We start from the raw sequence: 19,893 nt of genomic DNA, 5'->3' as shown, positions 1-19,893 counted from the left end.
AAACCAAAAATTATTATAAATGCTAGAGGGTTTAAATCCTTTGCCTTCTGCTAAGAAATTATGATTTAAAAGGGACTCAAAACTAACAAGCAGAACAATTGTAAAATAATAAAGGGCTACCTTGTAGGCAAAGACCAGACTAATCCAGGGAGACGAGAGGAGCTGTTAAAAAAGCAAATCCTCAGGCTCCAGCCCGAAGCTACCAAATCAGACACTTTGAGAGTGGGACCCACAAGTCCTCCAAGGGATTCTGATGCCTGCCAAGTTGGAGAACCAAGGTCAGAGATCAAAGTTTATGGCATCAAAAACTGTGTAAGATTTCATAATCCGTGAATCTTCCCTATTATCCTTTGTTTCTTTCTTCCTTTCTTTCTTTCTTAATTCCCGTTGCTCCCTCTGACTAGTATCAAAATGAAATGAAGCTGGACTTCATGCGTTCAAAGGAACCTGCCTTGGGATTAAACTCTTGAGGAATAGAGTGAATACAGTAACTTTAAAAGGGAGTCAGAAGCAGGCTAAGTCCCTAAAGCCAGCTGCAAGGAAGAAGGGAGAATTGCGAGATCTGGCCAGACTTGAAATAGAGCCCTAAGCTGAAGAGACATCTGTGAGGCTCCCTGGCAAGGCCCAATGAACCCACATTCAGTATTAGGTCTCAGGTCCGTCTCTTCACTGTATTATCAAGATACACTGGGGACACTCCACATGGCACATAACCTCCAGGAGTCTTTCTTTATATTCGAGTGGAGACAAAATAAATAACAGATCACTTGGAAAGGACATTATGAAAAACAATTGTTGAAAACTAAAGTAATTTGAGAACAGTGACCAAAAAAATATAGTATGCTAACTCAACATGGGATTGGCTTGCTTTTGGAACAAAACATCTTTTACTCCCTCTGCAGAAACAAATTATGTGCTGCTCTGCCTTCACTTTGGTAACTAAATTCCCATTACCGCATTATTACTGGTCAAAAGATGTAAGAAGCTTTTAGATGTATTTCTTTAGAAGTATGACGCTTCCAGTGACTCTCGGCTTACAAAATTATCATACAACATACGGACAAGGCCACAAATGATTCTGAAGCTCCCAAACTATATTTCCTAAATATAGTAACACTTTGAAGCACTTATACAGCTATGACCAGATATTTCTTTCCCAGTGGTTCAAAGTGACTTTAGTATCACAGATTTTATGTGATCTTTCAAGTCCAAAAGTCATGGCTCAGATTGAGTTTCTCTCTCTTTTTTTGTTGTTGTTGACCACCAGGGGCCACTTTGCAATGTCAGAAAAGTTTCATCCTATCAATGATCCGTTAAGTTCTCAAGGATTAAAACAAACAAAAAACACCAAAAAAAACCCTAACTTAAGAATTACTGATCGCCTCCTGTCCTAACATAGACTCCAGCTCTGCCTTCACAGAAACCCACAGGGAAAGAGGAGAAACAAGGTTTCAGGGGATCCTGAATATAACCTCTTTCCTGAACTAGTGGTTTCCTCATGTTCATTACCCTCACTGCTTTTGTTATCCTTTGCCTACCATGGTCACTGCTTTGAAACGACTAACCATAGTTTTAAAGTTATAATTGTTTCCCAATTTTTAATTAATCATAAAATTATGTACCAACCAGAACTGTTACCTGCATGAGAAAACTGTTTCACAGCACTAAGTTTTTAAAGCTCCAGCCAAAACTTTTAAGTCTACATCCATTCCCTCACTGTCAGTTAATGTATTTTTCCATTAATGAGGTTTTTTGTTGCTGTTTTCGTTCTTTTCTTTTTGGCTGTGCCACACAGCTGGTGGGATCTTAGTTCCCGGACCAGGGATCGAACCCAGGCCCCCAGCAGTGAAAGCACTGAGTCCTAACCCCTGGATTGCCAGGGAATTCCCAATGAGGTTTTTTTTTTTTGTTTTTTTTTAAAAGCAATCCTACCCAGACCCCTAAGAATCTGAGAATCCTCCCAATATGGAAGCCACAGGTCTATAACCAGGCTTCCCAGAAGCTAGGATGTGGGGAGCCTAAAATCTGTGTTTTTAAACAACTGATTTTGATGCATCTAGTCAAGTTTATAGTTTTCTCTACTTGGAAAGTTTCTGTCCACTGTTAAACCCAGTTCATTCAACTGACAACTCAAATGTCACTTCTTAGAGTGGCAGTATATCTTTGGTAAGAGCATGGGTTTTCAAAATGACTGCCACAGTTCTAATCCTGGCTCTGGCCCCTGGACAAGTTACTGAATCTTTTTATGCTTAATTTCTTCATTTGGAAAATAGGGACAATAACAGTACCTACCTCATATGGTTGTTGTGAAGATTAAATGAATCAATATAAGTAAAGCAGTAAAGACAGAGCTGGCACACAGTAAATGAACAATCAATAACTTATTATTTCTACGATTTTTCTACCTCTCCTAAATTAAATCAATAGCTGTATACAATATCTGTTAAGACTCTAACATTATGTAAAGCAATTACATTTAAAAAACTTGTCTTCCACACTAGATTATGAGTTCCACAAGAATACAGACCATGACTCATTGATTTTTCTATCCTCAAGTCATGTTCTCTTATCATGCCCTACTGTCACTGAATTATCTATCAACCCAGTGGAAAACTAATTGTCATTGCTTTTTAGTTGAAGATTACTTACTTTACAATGTTTCTATAAGCCAGATTTTCACCACTGCAGGCTTCTAACACTTTTTATAATGAATACACATGCATTTGATGAAATAGAAAAATGCTCTATTAAGGGCCCATTCAGAGTGCAGTATGATAGGTAAATAAACACTACTATTTGTGAGGGAACTGCACCAAATGCAGTCTAGCTCTGACAGTTATATTAAAGTCATAGTTCTTTGCCCACCTTTACATCAAGAACACATTTGGCAAGTGGAGTAGAGGAATCACTTTAATGAAATTCAATCTTTCATTTATCCAATGAATACTCACTGAGTGTCTATTCACATGCCAAATAGGAAAGAAGGATGACTTTTATGAGATTCAATCAATCATGTGTTCAACAAATTTCTATCCAGTGCCTACTAATTGGCCCATTATAGTTCCAGGCTCTGGGAATTCAGCAGTGTATAAATCAGACACGATCTGCTTTCAAAAAGTTAACATTCTTGTGAACAAGCAGATAATGTCATTCACCAAGTAAAGAACAGGAAAAAGTCTAATTAGCTTAGAAAATATAATTATGGCTTTCGCATGATAGCTAACTGGAAGTGTTTTATGCTTTGGTAGGAGATCATTATAACATGGCTTGTTAACTAATGGATTTAGATAGACTGAATGGAAAAGTACATTTAGAATTGAAAGGACCTTTAAGGGAAGTGATCTATTTCAAATTTAAAGGGAGAAAAGCACAAGAGAGTATGTTAGATTCCAACAGGCAGAACGAGGACTAGGTTACAAACTACAGGGAAATAGATTCATCACTTATTTCTCCTCTGGAGATGTACACGAATGCCCTAGAAGATGTAAACTTTTCACAAGTGATCCATCTACTGCATTTGCTAGATGTGGTCTTGCTAAAAAGATGCGCAAAAAGAAATGTGACCTTAATACCACTCTCAGAACTCTACTGCATTTGGTCTGATTCCTTCCCAAACAGCAAGGGGTTTTCACACGCGGACTGTGCACATGGAGAGCAGCTCCGGATGAACGGCGATGACGGCTCTTACAGAACAGCGAGCTATGCGCTCCTCACCTGCGGGAACTTGACAATGAGGTGGTGCGGAATGCACATCACGTTGTGCACGTAGTCGAAAGTCTCGGTAACTTTCCTTTTACTTGCGGTTAACATCTTTGGGATTTTGGTGATCATATGTTGAATTTCATTATGTTTAAAACCTAGTTCAAGCCGGTAAACCTAAGAGAAAGATAGAAATAGTTATTTTGGTAATATGCCAGGGGACACATTGATTCTTTCAAAATTTAAAATAAGGACATTAAAATCTGGAGATGGGGCTTCCCTGGTGGCGCAGTGGTTGAGAGTCCGCCTGCCGATGCACGGGACACGGGTTCGTGCCCCGGTCCAGGAAGATCCCACATGCCGCGGAGCGGCTGGGCCCGTGAGCCATGGCCGCTGAGCCTGCGCGTCTGGAGCCTGTGCTCCGCAGCGGGAGAGGCCACAACAGTGAGAGGCCCGCGTACCGCAAAAAAGAAAAAAAAAAAAAAAAAATCTGGAGATGGCTATTCCAATGATCTTACGAGTTCATAGTTTCCTGCTTCTGGGGTAACCTGAATTTTAAACCCCTCTCCTGAGGATGAGCTAATCACAGCCTGATGACCACCATGAAGATCACCAAAAGGAGCTAGCGTAATTACGAAATAAGAGTTAACGGTGCTCACAGGAGGCCTGCGCAGGTTACCTGTATGGGCCCCACACCACACAGACCAACAGCAAGATTCTCAAAGTGCTTTCTGAGCCTCTGCTCCCAAGCGTACTCCTATGCATGTCCTCTGGAAGAACTACATGTCAAAATTCTAAACAGAGATGATAAAAAAAACACTCCAATGTAGGTTAGGTCCTCTGTGTGCATTCATAGTATCCCATCCTCCCTGACCAATCCGTTGCTCTCATCGCTCTGCGGGAGATTCCCCCCACTGGACCGTAAGCTCCACAACGGCAGCGACTATCTCCCCAGCACAGCGCATGGGCAGGCGCTCAATAAAAATTTCTTCAACGGCCGAGTATGAAACACTTTAGGCACCTCAGAAAATAGGCTTAATATAATAATTTCAAATACTCCGACAGCTTTGTATACTAACAAGTCAGCTGCCCCTGGTTCTATCCTATTCCCTTGGAGGGAGCACAGTAAGGAGTGTCTGGCATGTTCTCTGATAGATCTAGAGCTGGTAATTGGCACACGTTCTAGGAGAGCAATATGCTGGCTACTGCTCTCTTCAAAGAAGCCTTCTGGCTCCAGCCTCCACAGCTCGTCTCCCGCCTAGGTGACGAAGACACAGACCCTCACCCTGGGCAAAGGAAGCAGCTTCCAGGTCCCATCCAGATACCTAACCTGCTCCGCTAGGATTACGGGTATCAATGTCTGCAAGGAGACTAACTCATGTAATACCTGGTTGACATGTGAAAAAATTATAAACTAAGGTAAACTGCTTGCTAGATATTTATTATATCATTTCCTCTATCTTTTTAGAAATAACTTCTTTTACAATCTAGTTTTCTTTAAGATGATGGGAGCAAATCTATCCTCTTCAGAGGACTTAACCACTTAAAGAAGCTGATTTCTCAAAAACTAACAGTCATCCTACCTTCATGTTTTCCTTCACAGGCTCCAGACTTCCAGTTAGTAGCCTTGGGAGACGAATTACCAGATCTCTAGTCTACAGTTATAAAACAATCTATTATTAATATGTATGCATATTCAACTAGGTTGGAGAAAACAAGGTATTACTAGGAGTACAAAACTAAAATTTAAAATATGACCCAGTAGAGAAATGCTAAGGAACCCAAAAATACATAAACTTAATATTGTTTGAGGAAAAAAACCAGTGCTCAGAATAAAACTTAAGAAACTAACTTGATGGAATTATTACAAAATGATATAGCTATATGATTAACCTAGCAAGGTAATTCATTCTTGTACAGAAAATATCAGGCATTTATAGAATTCATACAGGCCAAGTATCTGTTAGAAACATGAGATTTAACAGTTACTAAATGTAGCTGACATGGAAACACACAAATTCTCTCCTTCTCTTTACCTTCTTCACACTAAGTTCCAGTTCTTTCTGAAAAAATCCCAATCTGTTATCCAGTCTTTCCACTGAAAAACTCAGCAAAAATGGTGCATTTCTGACCATCTGTGCAATATCCACTTTACTGAAATTTTTTGACAGTAGATAAGCCACCCTAGAGAAACAAACAAAATACATGCACATATGATAAATATTTACTAGTGTCATATTCCCACACCAAAAGAAAGTTTAAGTAAAAACATTCTATAATGGCCCCAAATATGGTTAAAACAAAGCAAGCATCCATCCAACTCTAGAATGGTTTCCATTTATAACTGGAAACAGAAAATATTTCTGAAATCCGCTAACAGACAGATTCCCTTTTCAGTTAATCTGACTTATTTTATTAGTTGGTAGAAAAAAATGAAATAGCTTCTATTTAAGTTTTTTGTTTTTTTTTGTTTTTTTTTGATAAGAATAGAAAACACACAAATTAAGAAAAGATGGGATTCAGAACTCTTTTTACAAAGAAAGACCATCAAGCATGGCTAAGACTGAAAAGAGGAAATGTTTTTTTTGGCTGCGCTGTGCAGCTTGCACGACCTTAGTTCCCCGAGCAGGGATCAAACCCAGGCCTCCAGCAGTGGAACTGTGGAGTCCTAACCACTGGACTGCCAGGGAATTCCTGGAATTTTTAATTTTAGTACATTTACTGAGAATGTATTTTCTTTTTTTTTTTCTCTTTTTTTTTTTTTTTTGTGGTACGCGGGCCTCTCACTGCTGTGGCCTCTCCCATTGCGGAGCACAGGCTCCGGATGCGCTGGCTCAGCGGCCATGGCTCACGGGCCCAGCCGCTCCGCGGCATGTGGGATCCTCCCGGACCAGGGCACGAACCCGTGTCCCCTGCATCGGCAGGCAGACTCTCAACCACTACGCCACCAGGGAAGCCCCGAGAATGTATTTTCATAAATAATTTTTACTGTGGTCCTTCAATATGTATTTTGTTAACAACTGAGAAGTTTCCTGCTAAATTTCTGGGAAACAAAGTAAGGTAGCAAAATACAGGAAGTTTGACTATAAAATAACATTATTGATTTTTTAAAATCTATAAACATAGTAAAAGGCAGTTTAATTAAATGCCTGAAATATCCCTGGACATTATCTTGTTTAATTCTCATCAGAAAAACAAAAACAAAACAAAACAACCCCCTGTGGGCCAGGTAAATTTCCCACATTGCATTTGAAAAAACACACTCAGAGGAGTTAAATAACTTGTCTTAGACCACCAGCTAATTAATGACAGAGCTGAAACTTGAACTCAGGTATGCCTACTTCTAATGACTACGATACTTTTATACCATATATTGGAACTTATTATATTTTATACTCAGTGACTATTACCCCTTTAAACCAGTCCCTTAGAGGCAATGAGAGAAAAAAAACTGATAAATTTAACTACATACAAAATTTAAATGCAAGGCAAAAAAGAAATCATCAACCAAGTCAGACAAGTGACAGTCTGGGAAAATATTTACAACATGTCACAGAGAAGGAACTAATTTTGTTAATATATAAAAAAATGCTTACCAAAAAAAAGAAAAAGGCCCAATTAAGAATAGCAAAGGACACTTCTAATTTATAGAAAAGGAAATGTAAACAGAAGTTCGACATAGGAAAAGATCCTCAAAAAAAGAAAAGATCCTCCAAACATCTGATGCTCCAAACATCATTTCCAAAACAGTGAGGTAATGTTTTCATCTATGAAATGAACTGAAATCATCAAGTTTGATGACACTGTATTAGTGTGGAAAACAGGGAAACTGGCACTTCTGTACACTGTTGGTGGGAGTGTAAGCTGGAAAACCTGTATGAAGGACAATTTGTCAATATCTATTAAAATTATAAATGCATATATCCTTTGACCTAGAACTTCTACGTCTAGAAATGTATCCTACAGATATACACCAATATGTGACATGATGTATATATAAGAGGAGTCACTGCAGCTTCTTTGTGATAGTAAAGCCAGAAACAACCACCATGTTTACCAAAAGGGGACTAGACACATCCACAGTATAAACTATAAAAGGGTTAAAATAGGCAGAGCCAATAAAAACTATCTCCAACATAGAGTTAAGGTAAGAATGTGAGGTGCAGAATGGTATGCATAAATGCTACATACTGTATGTACATGTGTTCTTGTGTATGTGCATACATAGATACACATACATGCTTGTATATGATAGAACATTCTTAGCTAGTTGAACAAAAAACTTGATAATAGTAGCTGCCTCCATAGATGGGTCTTGCAAGGCTGATAAGGGATAGGAATATGTAGGTTGGGAAGGAGAATTACCATTTTTTTCCTTTGTTTTGGACACAGGAAAGATCAATATCTGATAAAAATATTATTGAAACTGTTATCTACTGTGATAACTTTTCCAATAAAAAATTAAGATATAAGGCCCAGCCGAAAGAAAATTTCTAATAACTTAAATGCAGATTATTCATTTGAAAATTCTTAAAAAGAATCAACCAACTTTTTAATACATTTCAAATTCTCTTCATTGAAAAGAAAACAAGTATATGCGATCAGTGCTATTATAGAAATTCTAGAAAATAAGACTGCTGTACATACCAGAGCCAGAAGGTAAGTTCAAAAAAGATTATCATACCTTTGCCTCTTCCAGGAGAAGCTTACTTTTCACTGTAAACCCTTTTGAGTACATGTGGTAAATTACCTATTAAAAACTTCCAAGTAACTTTTAAAAATGCTCCAGTTTACTTTGGCAGTCAGCCAGGTTTAGGAAACATTAGACTATACTATTACATGAGAGTATTCTTTAATTGTTAGGAGCATGTGTGATCTTGAGCAAATTAACTTAAGCTGCTTTTAAGCTTATGTTTCCTTCATAGATTTAAAAGTAGGGAGACAGTACAGTGTAGTAGCCAGGACTCTGGAGTTAGACTAAGTGGATTTGAATCCCACTGCCACTTACACTAGCTGGGTAATCTTGGGCAAATTATTTAACCTCTCTGTGCCTCTCCTGTAAAATGGAGATATTAATAATAATGGTGCAGTAGGCAGCCTCTGAAACAGTTCCCAATGATCTCCACCTCCTGGTATGTACTCTTTCTTGAACTAAATCTTGAGCAAAAGGGCAAGTTGGTTTTGAAATGGGGAGAGAATGAGCGTTCCAAACAGTCAGGAGGAGCAGAGCTAGACATGTCAGACTGAGCCTCCTAGAATCATTCTTTCCCTCCCCTGTATTGTAATAGCCTGTCTATATTACACCAGACTGTAAGTCACATGAAGGGGGAGAGTGTGTCTATCTAAGTGCCTTGCATATATAATAAGGGTTCAAACTATTCAATATAAGAAATGTAGGGTTTTTTTGTTCTGTTTTTTTCCTAGTTCAGAGACTAGACTCTGATAGTTCAAGGAACTGCAAAGCTCTCTGAAACCGGTGTGAGAATAGTCTAGGGGGAGAAGATTAGAGGCAGATTAGTTAGGAGACAGTTGCGGTATTCTTCACGTGAAATGATGGGGACCTGAGGTAAAGTATTCAAAGTGAAGATTCAGAGAAATGCATTGACTGATTTGAGAGCAATAAAAATAGAACCAACAGGCCTTGGCAGTTTATTAGATGTGGATGATAAAAGAAGAGAAGCCAAAGTTAACACCAGTATTTCCGATCTGGGCAGCGGGGTGAACAGTGTTCTCATTCAGGCAATCTGGGAAGACCTAATTTACGTGAGAGGTGGGGGTGATGATAAATCCAAGATGTGAACTTATGAGACACAGACTCTGTCTCACTCTCTGGTGTGCCCAATGCCCAGCAGGATTCGTACCTCACAGATCGATACTATCTCTTTGAATGTTGAATGAAGTACAAAGATGTTTATAAGAGTGCTATTTAAAGAAGAAAAAAAGGAAAAACCAAAATAGACAGAAATGATTAAGCAAATTATACAATATTTGCCAAAACAAGGTCAAATGTCTACCATCAAAAATTGTCCAGAAAGAACAACAGAAAAGATCAGCCTTTCATAATTTTAAGTGTACTATCAGATAATTTAGCCATTGTTAATGGATTTTTAAAAAAACTTATCCCAGTTTCCAAAGGATTGACTTAGCATTAAGTTGAAATCATAAAAATAATGATGGGTAGTTGAACAAAAGAAATGATTTAGATACTTAATTTTGATCAAAGAAGGTCCATAACAAAAAAAATGACATTCACATTCATTAATTACCTCAGTAGATTCTTGTGCTGCTGAGACTTAAAAAAATAACTTACACATATATTTCTTCATAGCCACTTCTAGGATTATGTGAAAATCATTCTAAAAGCCCTACCTGGTCTTAAGATTTTCAAGGTCTTCAGAGAAAATAGCATAGTTTTTCGTCAGGAATGTTCCCAGTTGGTTATCCTCTATGCCCAAATCTTTAAGAAACAGGAGTATTTGCTTAATGTCTTTTTCAAAATCCAGTCGCAGAAGGAGGTTGGCTGCATCTGGATGTTTTTCTATCTTGGATAAATCCACTCCTGTAATAAATTACGAACACCATTTGAAGATAACTGCTTGGCTGAGTCATTAAACTTTATGTACAGAAACACAAGAAATTACTGATGGAGATCAACAACCCATCCCAAGGAGACCTGAGACAGGCCAATAGAAACTTCTAAATATTTTTAAACTAATTTGATTGCAGAAATAAAAATAAATTTTTTAAAAATGTAGTACTTATTTCAAAGCCATGTATAAAGGAAAACAGTGCATTTGGGGCTAAATTTCCACCCAAAACAAATTCACTACGTCATATTGACCTAGGATCATCATTTTCACCGATGGTTTCTTGAATATTGTTTGCAGGATGCTTATGAGCCCCTAATGATCTCCACAGTAACTGCTTAACTGGTAATTTCTGCAGGGTAACAAACCCTATGAATTGTTACTTTCTTTGAAGTTTATCATTTCTTTAATTATAAGCATTATTTTAAAAATTTGTTTCTGATCCCCTCCACAGAAGGAATAAAAGTTACCCTGTGTCTTACTCATTGTATTCTCCAGGGCTTTATTAGCATAAAGACAAGTAGCTTGAAGGAGCTCAAGACATGTCTGCAGGAAGCAGATGAACGTACACAGCCCTCAAGTACAAAATGAAGCAGAAAGTATACCACCTTCAACCTTCACATATCCTTAGAATCTTAGGTAATCTAAGTAAACGAGACAAGGGACAGGAGAGATTAAGAAGGGGGAGAAAGCAAGTTGTTATTTTACTTTGGTTATGGATATAATTCGATGTTCACGTTAATTAGGCAGGGAATCAAAGTAACCCTTGATTCAAAACTCTCATTAACACTAAGCATTTTATTCTCTCGCTTTTTTCCTTTTACCTGATTTTTAAAAATTAAACACGAATAGGAAAGGCCTATTCCTTATCTTTAAAATAAACATTTGAAAATAATGTAAAACTTTAGTTTAGACTTAAATTTTATATTGCTAAAAATATTGCTTCAGGTTAAAATGTAACTCTCAAACCGATTTCTAGATGAAACTTTACAGTCTTAAATATAAAAACAATGAAATAAAAGCACTGTTTTTTAATGGTGTCTACAACCAGAAAAATAAATTATAATTCCATGTATTATTAGATCCAAATATAATTCCAAACCCAAATTTCTTGATATTAAAACAGGTATTGATATAAGATGATCATGAACAGAAAAACAGATTACACACACACACATACACACAGAATGAAGACACAGAATGAAGACCAAAAACGGATCCGGGAGGAACTACAAATCTCGTATACAATAAGGACATTTCAAATCAATGAGGGAAAAGATGGACTATTCATTAAAATATAATGGGACCTCTAGCTATATATTTGAAAAATAATAATTCCTTCTATGTCTGATACAAAAATTAATTTCAGATAGATTAAGAATCTACATATGTACTACCACTCTAAAGCTACTAGAAGAAGACACAGAATTTTAAAAATAATATTAAGTATGACTACACAAGCCATTGTATGGCTTTCTGTAATACATGTATTTGCATAGAAAAAGGTGGGGTAATGTATGTATTTGGGTAGAAAATTTGTACTCAACAAATTGGTGACAGTGGTTACCTTTGGAAAGTGGAACTAGAAATGTAGAGATGGGAAGAGTTCTTTCTCCTGTAACAGTCTGCACTTTTAACAACTAGATGTAATTCTTTTATAATTTAAAAATAATACTAATAGAAAAATAAATTAAATTATTCAATGGATGGATAAATAAGATAGAAACTAGTTCCAAAACTCTGTGATAAATGTGGCAAGGGATGCTTTGAAAATAACATAAAGGGTTCGGACTCCAAACTTAACTCAATATTACAGATGACATGCGCTGAAGTGCCTCACTCAGCATGAGCCGTCACACCCTGACTGTGCTGAAATCGAATTCCTGAAAAGCTGCTTCTTAACAGCAACAAGAGAGCAGAATCTCACCAGGAGAGCACACTGCTGTCAGCACAAATACTTGGGCTTACTCACGATTTCATTAACTTGAAAAAATAGTCACTGAATGCCTCTCATGGGACCAGGCACTTATGCGGATATAAAAAATGAATAATACATGATTCTAACTTCTAGGTGACCACAGCCTAAGTTGGCTTTACCCCATCAGTTCAGTAACTATAATTACCACTGTATTCAGTTATGGTCACACATACTTAGTGCATCAATCAGGGACTGGCAGGCAACAGCAGTTGTCCTAGAAAGTTCAAATGAAAAACACTTTAATGAAGGGACTCTGTACAGTGGTGTGAGCAGAGTCAAGGGAACAAACAAGGGCATCCCTAGCGCTAAAGGGACAGGGAGGAAAGAGTGTTATGAGAACCCAGAGGGAGCCGGAAGCTATAAAGAAAGGGCTGCTCAGTAGGAGCTGTTGCCATGGAACAAGGCAGTTCCATGACCCAAGGCTGGGAGCGAAAAGGAAAAACAACTCCCACCTGCTCTCCCTCTTCTCCTACAAGTGCCCCCCACTGCTGAAGCTGCCCAGAAGCCAGCTGGCAAAGGAGGCCGAGTGCAGAGGTTAGCCTCCTGGGATAAAGAACAAGCAGAGAAAGGGAGAAAACAGATCTGAGAAGCAGAGAAGAACCAGGACACTTGAGTCCTCAAAAATACTGTTTAACAATGCAATCATGGTTCCTCTAGGGTACTGTTATTTAAGTTACTGCCAAGACGTGCTGTTGAAGTATCAGCATACAGATGAAGGAGTGGCTGAAACATATTTCAAAGCTCTAGGTATACTGTGAATTATTTAAATGTAGGGACCACATGGGTCTTACGTTTATCTGGCATTACCCGTAGCACCTCTCACAAGGGCTGGGAAAGCCCTGAGCTTTCATGCCTGCAGCAGATGTCATCTTTCTCTCTCCTTCGAACCCACAGAACACTTTATGAGTATCTCTGTGTGGAATTTATCACTTCACCTTGCATTTTTGGATTTGTTATTCTTTTTTTTTTTTTTTTGTGGTACGCGGGCCTCTCACTGCCGTGGCCTCTCCCGTTGCGGAGCACAGGCTCCGGACGTGCAGGCTCAGCGGCTATGGCTCCTGGGCCCAGCCGCTCCGCGGCATGTGGGATCTTCCCGGACCAGGGCACGAACCCGTGTCCCCTGCATCGGCAGGCGGACTCTCGACCACTGCGCCACCAGGGAAGCCCCTGTTATTCTTATGTATGTGTATCTAGATGCTCCTGAAGACCTGAAGCTTCTTGAGAACAAAGGCCATTCCCTATACATTTGAGTAACTTGCACAAGGACAGATCAGTAAACAATTATAATAGTGTTATTATTGCCAGGACTGAGGTAGGCAGGGGGTGATGCAAAGAGCCCAGAGGAGGGTCACTCTATCTGGAGGGTCAGAGAAGACATTTGGGAAGTTACTCGAACCTGAGTTAAGTTCTCCAGTTGTCAGACCTGGCCAACAAAAAGGAGGGAAGTGGCAAGCAAGTGAAGCTGAAAGGCTAAGCAAGGGCCAGACCAGGAAGAGCTTAGAAGGATTTCACGTAGGTCACTGACATAGGCAGATTCGCATTTTAGAAAGAGCACTAATGTTAGAGAGATTACCAGGGCAGTACTGCTGAAAGGAAGACTATCAAGCCAGGAAGCTCCTAACTTTTCACTGAAAACTAAGGCAGTGATTAAGCAATGAGAGAAGCAGTGGATCTGAGATAATTCCTTGCCCATCCTGTTCCTCTCAATCCCCCAAAGGAGGTTTCTCATCTGGGAAAATCAAATAAGAGAAGTGCCAGGTCCAGAAATAATGGGAAAAGCAGAAAGTAGCAATAAGGTGCTAGACTGAAAATATTGATAAGAGGACGAACCTAAGTTTGCAGGCAGATCTCCTGGCTGCCTTCAACCATCCAGACCTAGGAGCATCCTACCAGTCGACAAGCTAAGATAGTTATGGAGCAGGCCTAGAGAGAAACCGTCCACATCAGGAGGATAGCGGGCTCCAGAAGGAAGGTCAGGGTAGTAGGGAAATGGAAGTAATATATCATCCGATAGGGGTGACTGTAGGAAAAACTGTCCTGAGAGGCCATTGGAAGTTGTAGGAAAATTTAAAGAAAACTAATCAAATGAAAAACAAAGCAATTGTTAACTCCAAGAAAATGAAAGGTTGAAAAGGAAGGAAAACGATCATAGCACACTTCCTAGACAGCAGTCGAGCAATATTTAGAATTATAATGAAATCAGTGACTAATGATTAACCTCAACATTGTTAATACAGCCTATTGGGAGAATTGAAGAGAATGAAAGAGAAAAGTATGTGTACATGTAAGAGATTAACTGATGTCTAAAACTGATGAACCAAGCAACAGTACCATAAGCAATTACACGCACATTTAGAGGTTAAACACAAACAGAAAGAGCTAGGAAAGTAGACACTCTAGGGAACGGGCTGCGAAGTCAGGAAGGATGAAGCTGGGAGTGCGGTTTTTCACTAGAAGCCTTTTCCCACTATTTGACTCCTATGCATGTGTATGTACTTTGATAAAGATTAAAAATGCTAATTTTAAAAGTAAGGCAATAGGGCTTCCCTGGTGGCGCAGTAGTTGAGAGTCCGCCTGCCGATGCAGGGAACACGGGTTCATGCCCCAGTCCGGGAAGATCCCGCATGCCATGCCGCGGAGCGGCTGGGCCCGTGAGCCATGGCCGCTGAGACTGCGCGTCCGGAGCCTGTGCTCCGCAACGGGAGAGGGCACAACAGTGAGAGGCCTGTGTACCGCAAAAAAAAAAAAAAAGTAAGGCAATAAAATAAGTGTTGGTTACTCAGACTTACCTAGAAGCACTAACTTCTTCAGAGTCTCAGAATGATCCACATAGTCTCGAAGTGTGAATGAAGATGGGGGCAGTGCAGGGTCCGCAATAATCTGAACAGCCTCCTCCTCGGAAATTGGCTGCAATGGAGACAATGGAGGCAAATCGTCCAGTCCTTTGCAGCCAGGATATGGAAAAGGAGAAGTGAGTTAGCTCTCCAATCTGTACACTTGAAGCTCTTTCTACAAAGACAGCCTCTTGCCTAGTTTGCTTCTTTTTGAATCTTGGCATCATTTCTGAATTAAACATCTCAAAATTCCATATATTTTCTACCTTCTAAGAGGTAAGGTTAAGACTCTAATTTAGAGGTATCAACTACTATTCCTCAAAGATAAGAAATCTGTTGGTGAAATCCTGTACAAAATTCCTTTCCTTCACTTGTAATCAACAGGTATGTATGCTAAAGACCAACCGACCTTCAAGTACATTTTGAGAAAGAGATGGAGTTTACCACAGCTTGTTAAGTTGGCCAAAAGTACAACATACCAGCCTGAATTGTATGGGTTCAAGTCATCGCATCCTGAAGTGTCTTCACTTTGATCCAACCCCTTCTCCTCCGAGTTATTCTCAAATATGTCTGTAAGAGGACTTCTATGATTCTGTTTCTATCACCTACAATCCTTTGCCAAGGACGTGACCTCTCTAGTACAGCCTTGAGTCTGAGGTTTGGTTTGTCTTAAGTCAAACGCTTAAGTATAGAAGATGCTGGTAACTGTAACCTACCTTAGGCTAAGGAATCAGGGCCGTGACTTTTTATTCTATTTTTGGTCTCTAATCACTACCCTTTCTCATTTCTCATAGCCAGCCTCCCCTCCCTGCCCTTACCCCCAGCTTGCTTGCTTTCGTCTTCTACTTAACCTAATATTATCTCATTTACGGTGAAATATTCCTTGCATAGAAATGTGCCTAGAACGAGAAGCACAGGAGGGAGAAGACTGACTAAAAAAAACGACATGAGGGCGCTTTTTGGGGTGTGCTATTTGTTGTTCTTTTTGTTCTATATGTTGTTTGTGATGGCTGTTACACAACTAAAAGCATTATGTCAAAATTCGTAAGACCGTATACCCAAAAAGGAGGACTGTTACTTGGGTAAAATTATACCCTAACTAGGTATATAGAATAGGGTAAATTAAATCCTAATAAACCTAATTACCACCAGAAAAAAATTTATTTAAAGAATCTAAATAACGAACTTAGAAAGTGTTATTCATAGCTATAAAACATTCTTATACATATTAATCTCTCAACTTTTTCCTTAGTCAGTAAAATAGAGGCATAATAGAAGCAAATGAATAGAAGCGGCATTGTTCTTTTTCTCTCCTGGCACAAAGTATGACTTGAAATGGGCCAACAAAATGTAAACAGGTAGTCGTTCAATCTACCGAAGTGGGGCAAAGGGGAATTTTCTGAAACTTGAAAATTACCTTCTAGAGACAGTTCAGAATCAAAGCTGGGTATCTTTTGTGACGGCTCATTCACAGAAGGAAGCAGAGTGTTTTGGGCGCACTTAATCTCTTGACTACTTGAGTTGGTAGACTGGGAACTATTCCACACAGAGGAAGTCCGATAAGTCTTAAACCCCGACCGGAGAAAGCAATCGTCAGAGGACAGCTGAGGCTGAGCAAAAAAGCCAGGCAACAATGTTTTTCCTGCTCTGGGAAAACATTTTCTGAGTTGCATAGCAGTAAGGAAGCTACTCAACTTAATTGAGTTGAGCCATCTGGGTATCTGTTGGGCTAGCAGGGCCATTTTTCTTTAAGTCCTACAAAAGAAATACATAACTATCAAAAAAGAGAAACGTACTTTACTTAAATGTTTAAAACAGTATTCAAACAACAAAAAGATAAACTGGAAATTATTTTTTTCTAATTAAAAGGAGTTTAATAAATTTAGATCCCTAAATCAGTCAGATGTTTTTAAGCTCAGGAAAAGCCCAAAACAAGGCAGTTTCAGTTACAAACCAAAAGACAGAAACTTCTGAACTGGAAAAATAAAGATACACTTTGCAATTTAAAAACAAAAAGCAAAATCAGTGGCGTAAGAAAAACAATTAAAACAAAAATCTGTAAATGTTCAAATTACAGCTGAACCTGTTAATATTTAAAGAAAACAGGTGATGCAATTAAGTGCTCTTGAAATTTGGTTTGAAGGACGTTTAAGAAGATTGCTGATCAAAATAACACTGAGGGCTTCCCTGGTGGCGCGGTGGTTGAGAGTCCTCCTGCTGATGCAGGGGACAGGGACACGGGTTCTTGCACCGGTCTGGGAAGATCCCACGTGCCGCGGAGTGGCTGGGCCCGTAAGCCATGGCCACCGAGCCTGCGCATCCGGAGCCTGTGCTCCGCAACGGGAGAGGCCCCAACACTGAGAGGCCCAAGTACCGCAAAAAAAAAAAATAACACTGAATTATTCAGATGCATTTTATGTATGTACATTAATCACAAAATAAAAACAGGAAGAATTCTACTTAGTCTTAAATGAATCATAAAATATTATCATTGCTATCTAGAAGGTTGTTTCTTGCTTCATTCTCAGGGTTGAGCACTATTATTACACAGGTAAAGCTGCTCCTCAAAAGACAATTGAACAAAACCAGTTTTGCCAAATTCTGTTTGTAGGAAAAAGAAAAAGGCTTTTAAAAAAAGGGGTCAAAACTAATAAGCAAAATGAACAGACAGAAATAATAAGCAACCAGCAATGAATATACGTGTATTTTGACCGAAAAAGCAGTTGTTTTTAAAAGAGACTTTTATCAGGAAAGAACTTTTATATTTAGCCAGCTTAATTAAAGGATAAATTTGGTGCATATTATTTTATATTAAGTAAGACAATCCATATAAAATACAGCATAGAGTCCAGCATATGCAAAATGCCCAACAAATGTTAGCCATCATCAATATTATTATTGATTACACAACCAAACATAAATGAATTCTGAATTAACTGTTGCATACAACTTTTTGATTTCTCTCTATACTGAAATTCAGCTTGTTTTATGCTCTGAATTAGACCAGATAAATGCTTGAGGGTCTAACCTCCCCTTAGAGATTTGTGGTTTAGGGAAGTCTCCTGAAAGGAATTTATAAAAGTGAAATGTCTCACTGTCATTCTGAAATGATCTTAGAAAGGAAAAAAGTATTTACAATAAATAGCCTTGTGGGATAGGTGACTTTTGTTAAACTTTGGTGGGAAATGAGTCTCCAAATCTGCCGTGTTTCCCTTCAATCCTACAATATTCATTCTCTGCACAGCAATGTCATAAGGGCATTGAGCTGGAAGCCAGAAGACCTGTTATGCTGCATTAAGACTAAGTTTCTCACCGTGATCCAGCACAATGACTGGCCCGTGATGGGGGGTTCAATAACCATTCTTTAAATGACAACTTTTTAAAAAGGTTACGGGTACAATGAGGTGATTCTTAAGCCCCAAAGTGTTCTGACTTCTCAGTTTGCCTAAGCGATGTCCTACTTTAAAGCAAACTCCTGAAATCCCAAACCCACTCTGAAGCCTCTAGAGTAAGGCTCAAATTAAAACTCCTCTCACATTAGAACGATTTGCTTTTGAATTCTATCCATATTCATGAAAAGATCTTTATGCAAACAACTCATGTTTATCCTTCTGTTTTTATTTACAAGCACACTATCTTCACTACATCATCATTTCATTGTTGTGTATACCTCTTAACAGTTGATTAATTGTTCGTTCACGAGCGCAGGGCTGGGTCTCATCTCTGGATCCACCCTCCCAGTGACTATTCCCTCTAGCCCGGAGCCTTGCACTGCTCCAATGTTTTATGGATGGAAATGGATCAGTTGCAACTACGGTTAGCTCATCTGCTTACACAGTATTTAAACCCGGTAAAGCATCTGCGCATGTGTATAAAAGCCCTACCCCCGTGATCAGCTCTCTAACACGACCCTTTTCATCAGGAAGGTTAAAGTTAAAGAAAAAAAACCTGTAATAATTCTGAAGTCCATTAAAATATGTCATATACTAGTTCTCAACTGCGTGCCTTAGTATCTCGTTAGGAATAGGAATTGGCACTTAAATATTCTTTGGCGAGGGTTCAAGATTTCGACCTGTGTAAGGCTAATAAATGAAATCAGGAGATGAAAGGTGGGTGGGAGGATGGCTTCGTAATAAGGGGCCTCTCATCTACTGATTGACGTCCTCCCTAGGCCATTTTAGTTCCCCAACCGAACTTCCGGAGGAAGGCCGTTGACATGCTGGCCCTCCTTCCGCGTCCTCCGCAAAGCGCGCGAATAAACAACATGATTGCGTTTTCGTTTCATCTGCCAAGAAAACAAAACGAAATTATTCACCCTTAATTGAAGACCTAAAGGCCAAGAGGTCCCCGGGCGGGGCCTACAGCAGGATAGGGCCGGACCCGAACCCCAGCAGGGCGCACGCCCCTCGCGCTCCGGCGGCTTCCGCTTTACCTGTGGCGAGGCCTATGCCTCGTGGTCTTTCTCGCAGGGACCACCAGACTGGCCGGGCCGCGCGAACCGCCCCGCAGAACAGATAGCCCACTTGTCTGCCCGCCCGCCTGTTGCTCCTAGCTCACGAGCCCACGTGGGCTGAGGCCGGAGTGGGCCAGACCATCTGCGAGGCTGCGCGGGGGGAGAGCGGGCGGCCTGCGGGGGACAGAGCCGGCCAAGGGCCACAGTTTCCCTTTTCCTGCGCGTCGCCTCCCTCCAGACTCTTCCACTTAGAATCTAAAGCCACCGCGAGTCCCTAGAGATGCCCGTCCCCCAACGCCAGCCGGGGCCGGGCGAGCGGCGTCCCCCGCCCGAGGCTGCGTT

The 19,893-nt window shown here is 39.8% G+C and overlaps 1 protein-coding gene across 3 annotated transcripts in view; it reads right to left on the bottom strand.

Moving 5' to 3' along the window:
* The window catches only part of MTERF3 (mitochondrial transcription termination factor 3), a 25,000-nt gene extending 5,188 nt beyond the window's left edge, over nucleotides 1-19,812 (bottom strand). The window contains exons 1-8 of one of the 3 annotated variants that reach the window (XM_024756558.1): nucleotides 19,531-19,812; nucleotides 18,769-19,383; nucleotides 16,516-16,853; nucleotides 15,054-15,206; nucleotides 10,069-10,258; nucleotides 5,736-5,883; nucleotides 5,283-5,354; nucleotides 3,715-3,876 (exon numbers count right to left, since the gene is read on the bottom strand). In XM_024756558.1, the coding sequence (XP_024612326.1) occupies nucleotides 3,715-3,876; nucleotides 5,283-5,354; nucleotides 5,736-5,883; nucleotides 10,069-10,258; nucleotides 15,054-15,206; nucleotides 16,516-16,840 (1,050 nt within the window). In that variant the 5' untranslated portion in view covers nucleotides 16,841-16,853; nucleotides 18,769-19,383; nucleotides 19,531-19,812. Of the gene's footprint in view, nucleotides 1-3,714; nucleotides 3,877-5,282; nucleotides 5,355-5,735; nucleotides 5,884-10,068; nucleotides 10,259-15,053; nucleotides 15,207-16,515; nucleotides 16,854-18,768; nucleotides 19,384-19,413 lie in introns of all 3 variants that reach the window. The other 2 variants (XM_024756559.1, XM_024756560.1) reach the window with 2 other exon arrangements.
* Between the last annotated feature and the right edge of the window lie 81 nt (nucleotides 19,813-19,893).

This window comes from Neophocaena asiaeorientalis, unplaced genomic scaffold (assembly GCF_003031525.2).
Source record: "Neophocaena asiaeorientalis asiaeorientalis breed wild unplaced genomic scaffold, Neophocaena_asiaeorientalis_V1.1 scaffold29, whole genome shotgun sequence".
In the NCBI taxonomy this organism is placed as follows: domain Eukaryota; kingdom Metazoa; phylum Chordata; class Mammalia; order Artiodactyla; family Phocoenidae; genus Neophocaena; species Neophocaena asiaeorientalis.
Note: the sequence above shows the minus strand (reverse complement) of the source record. Positions and strands in the feature narration are given on the sequence as shown.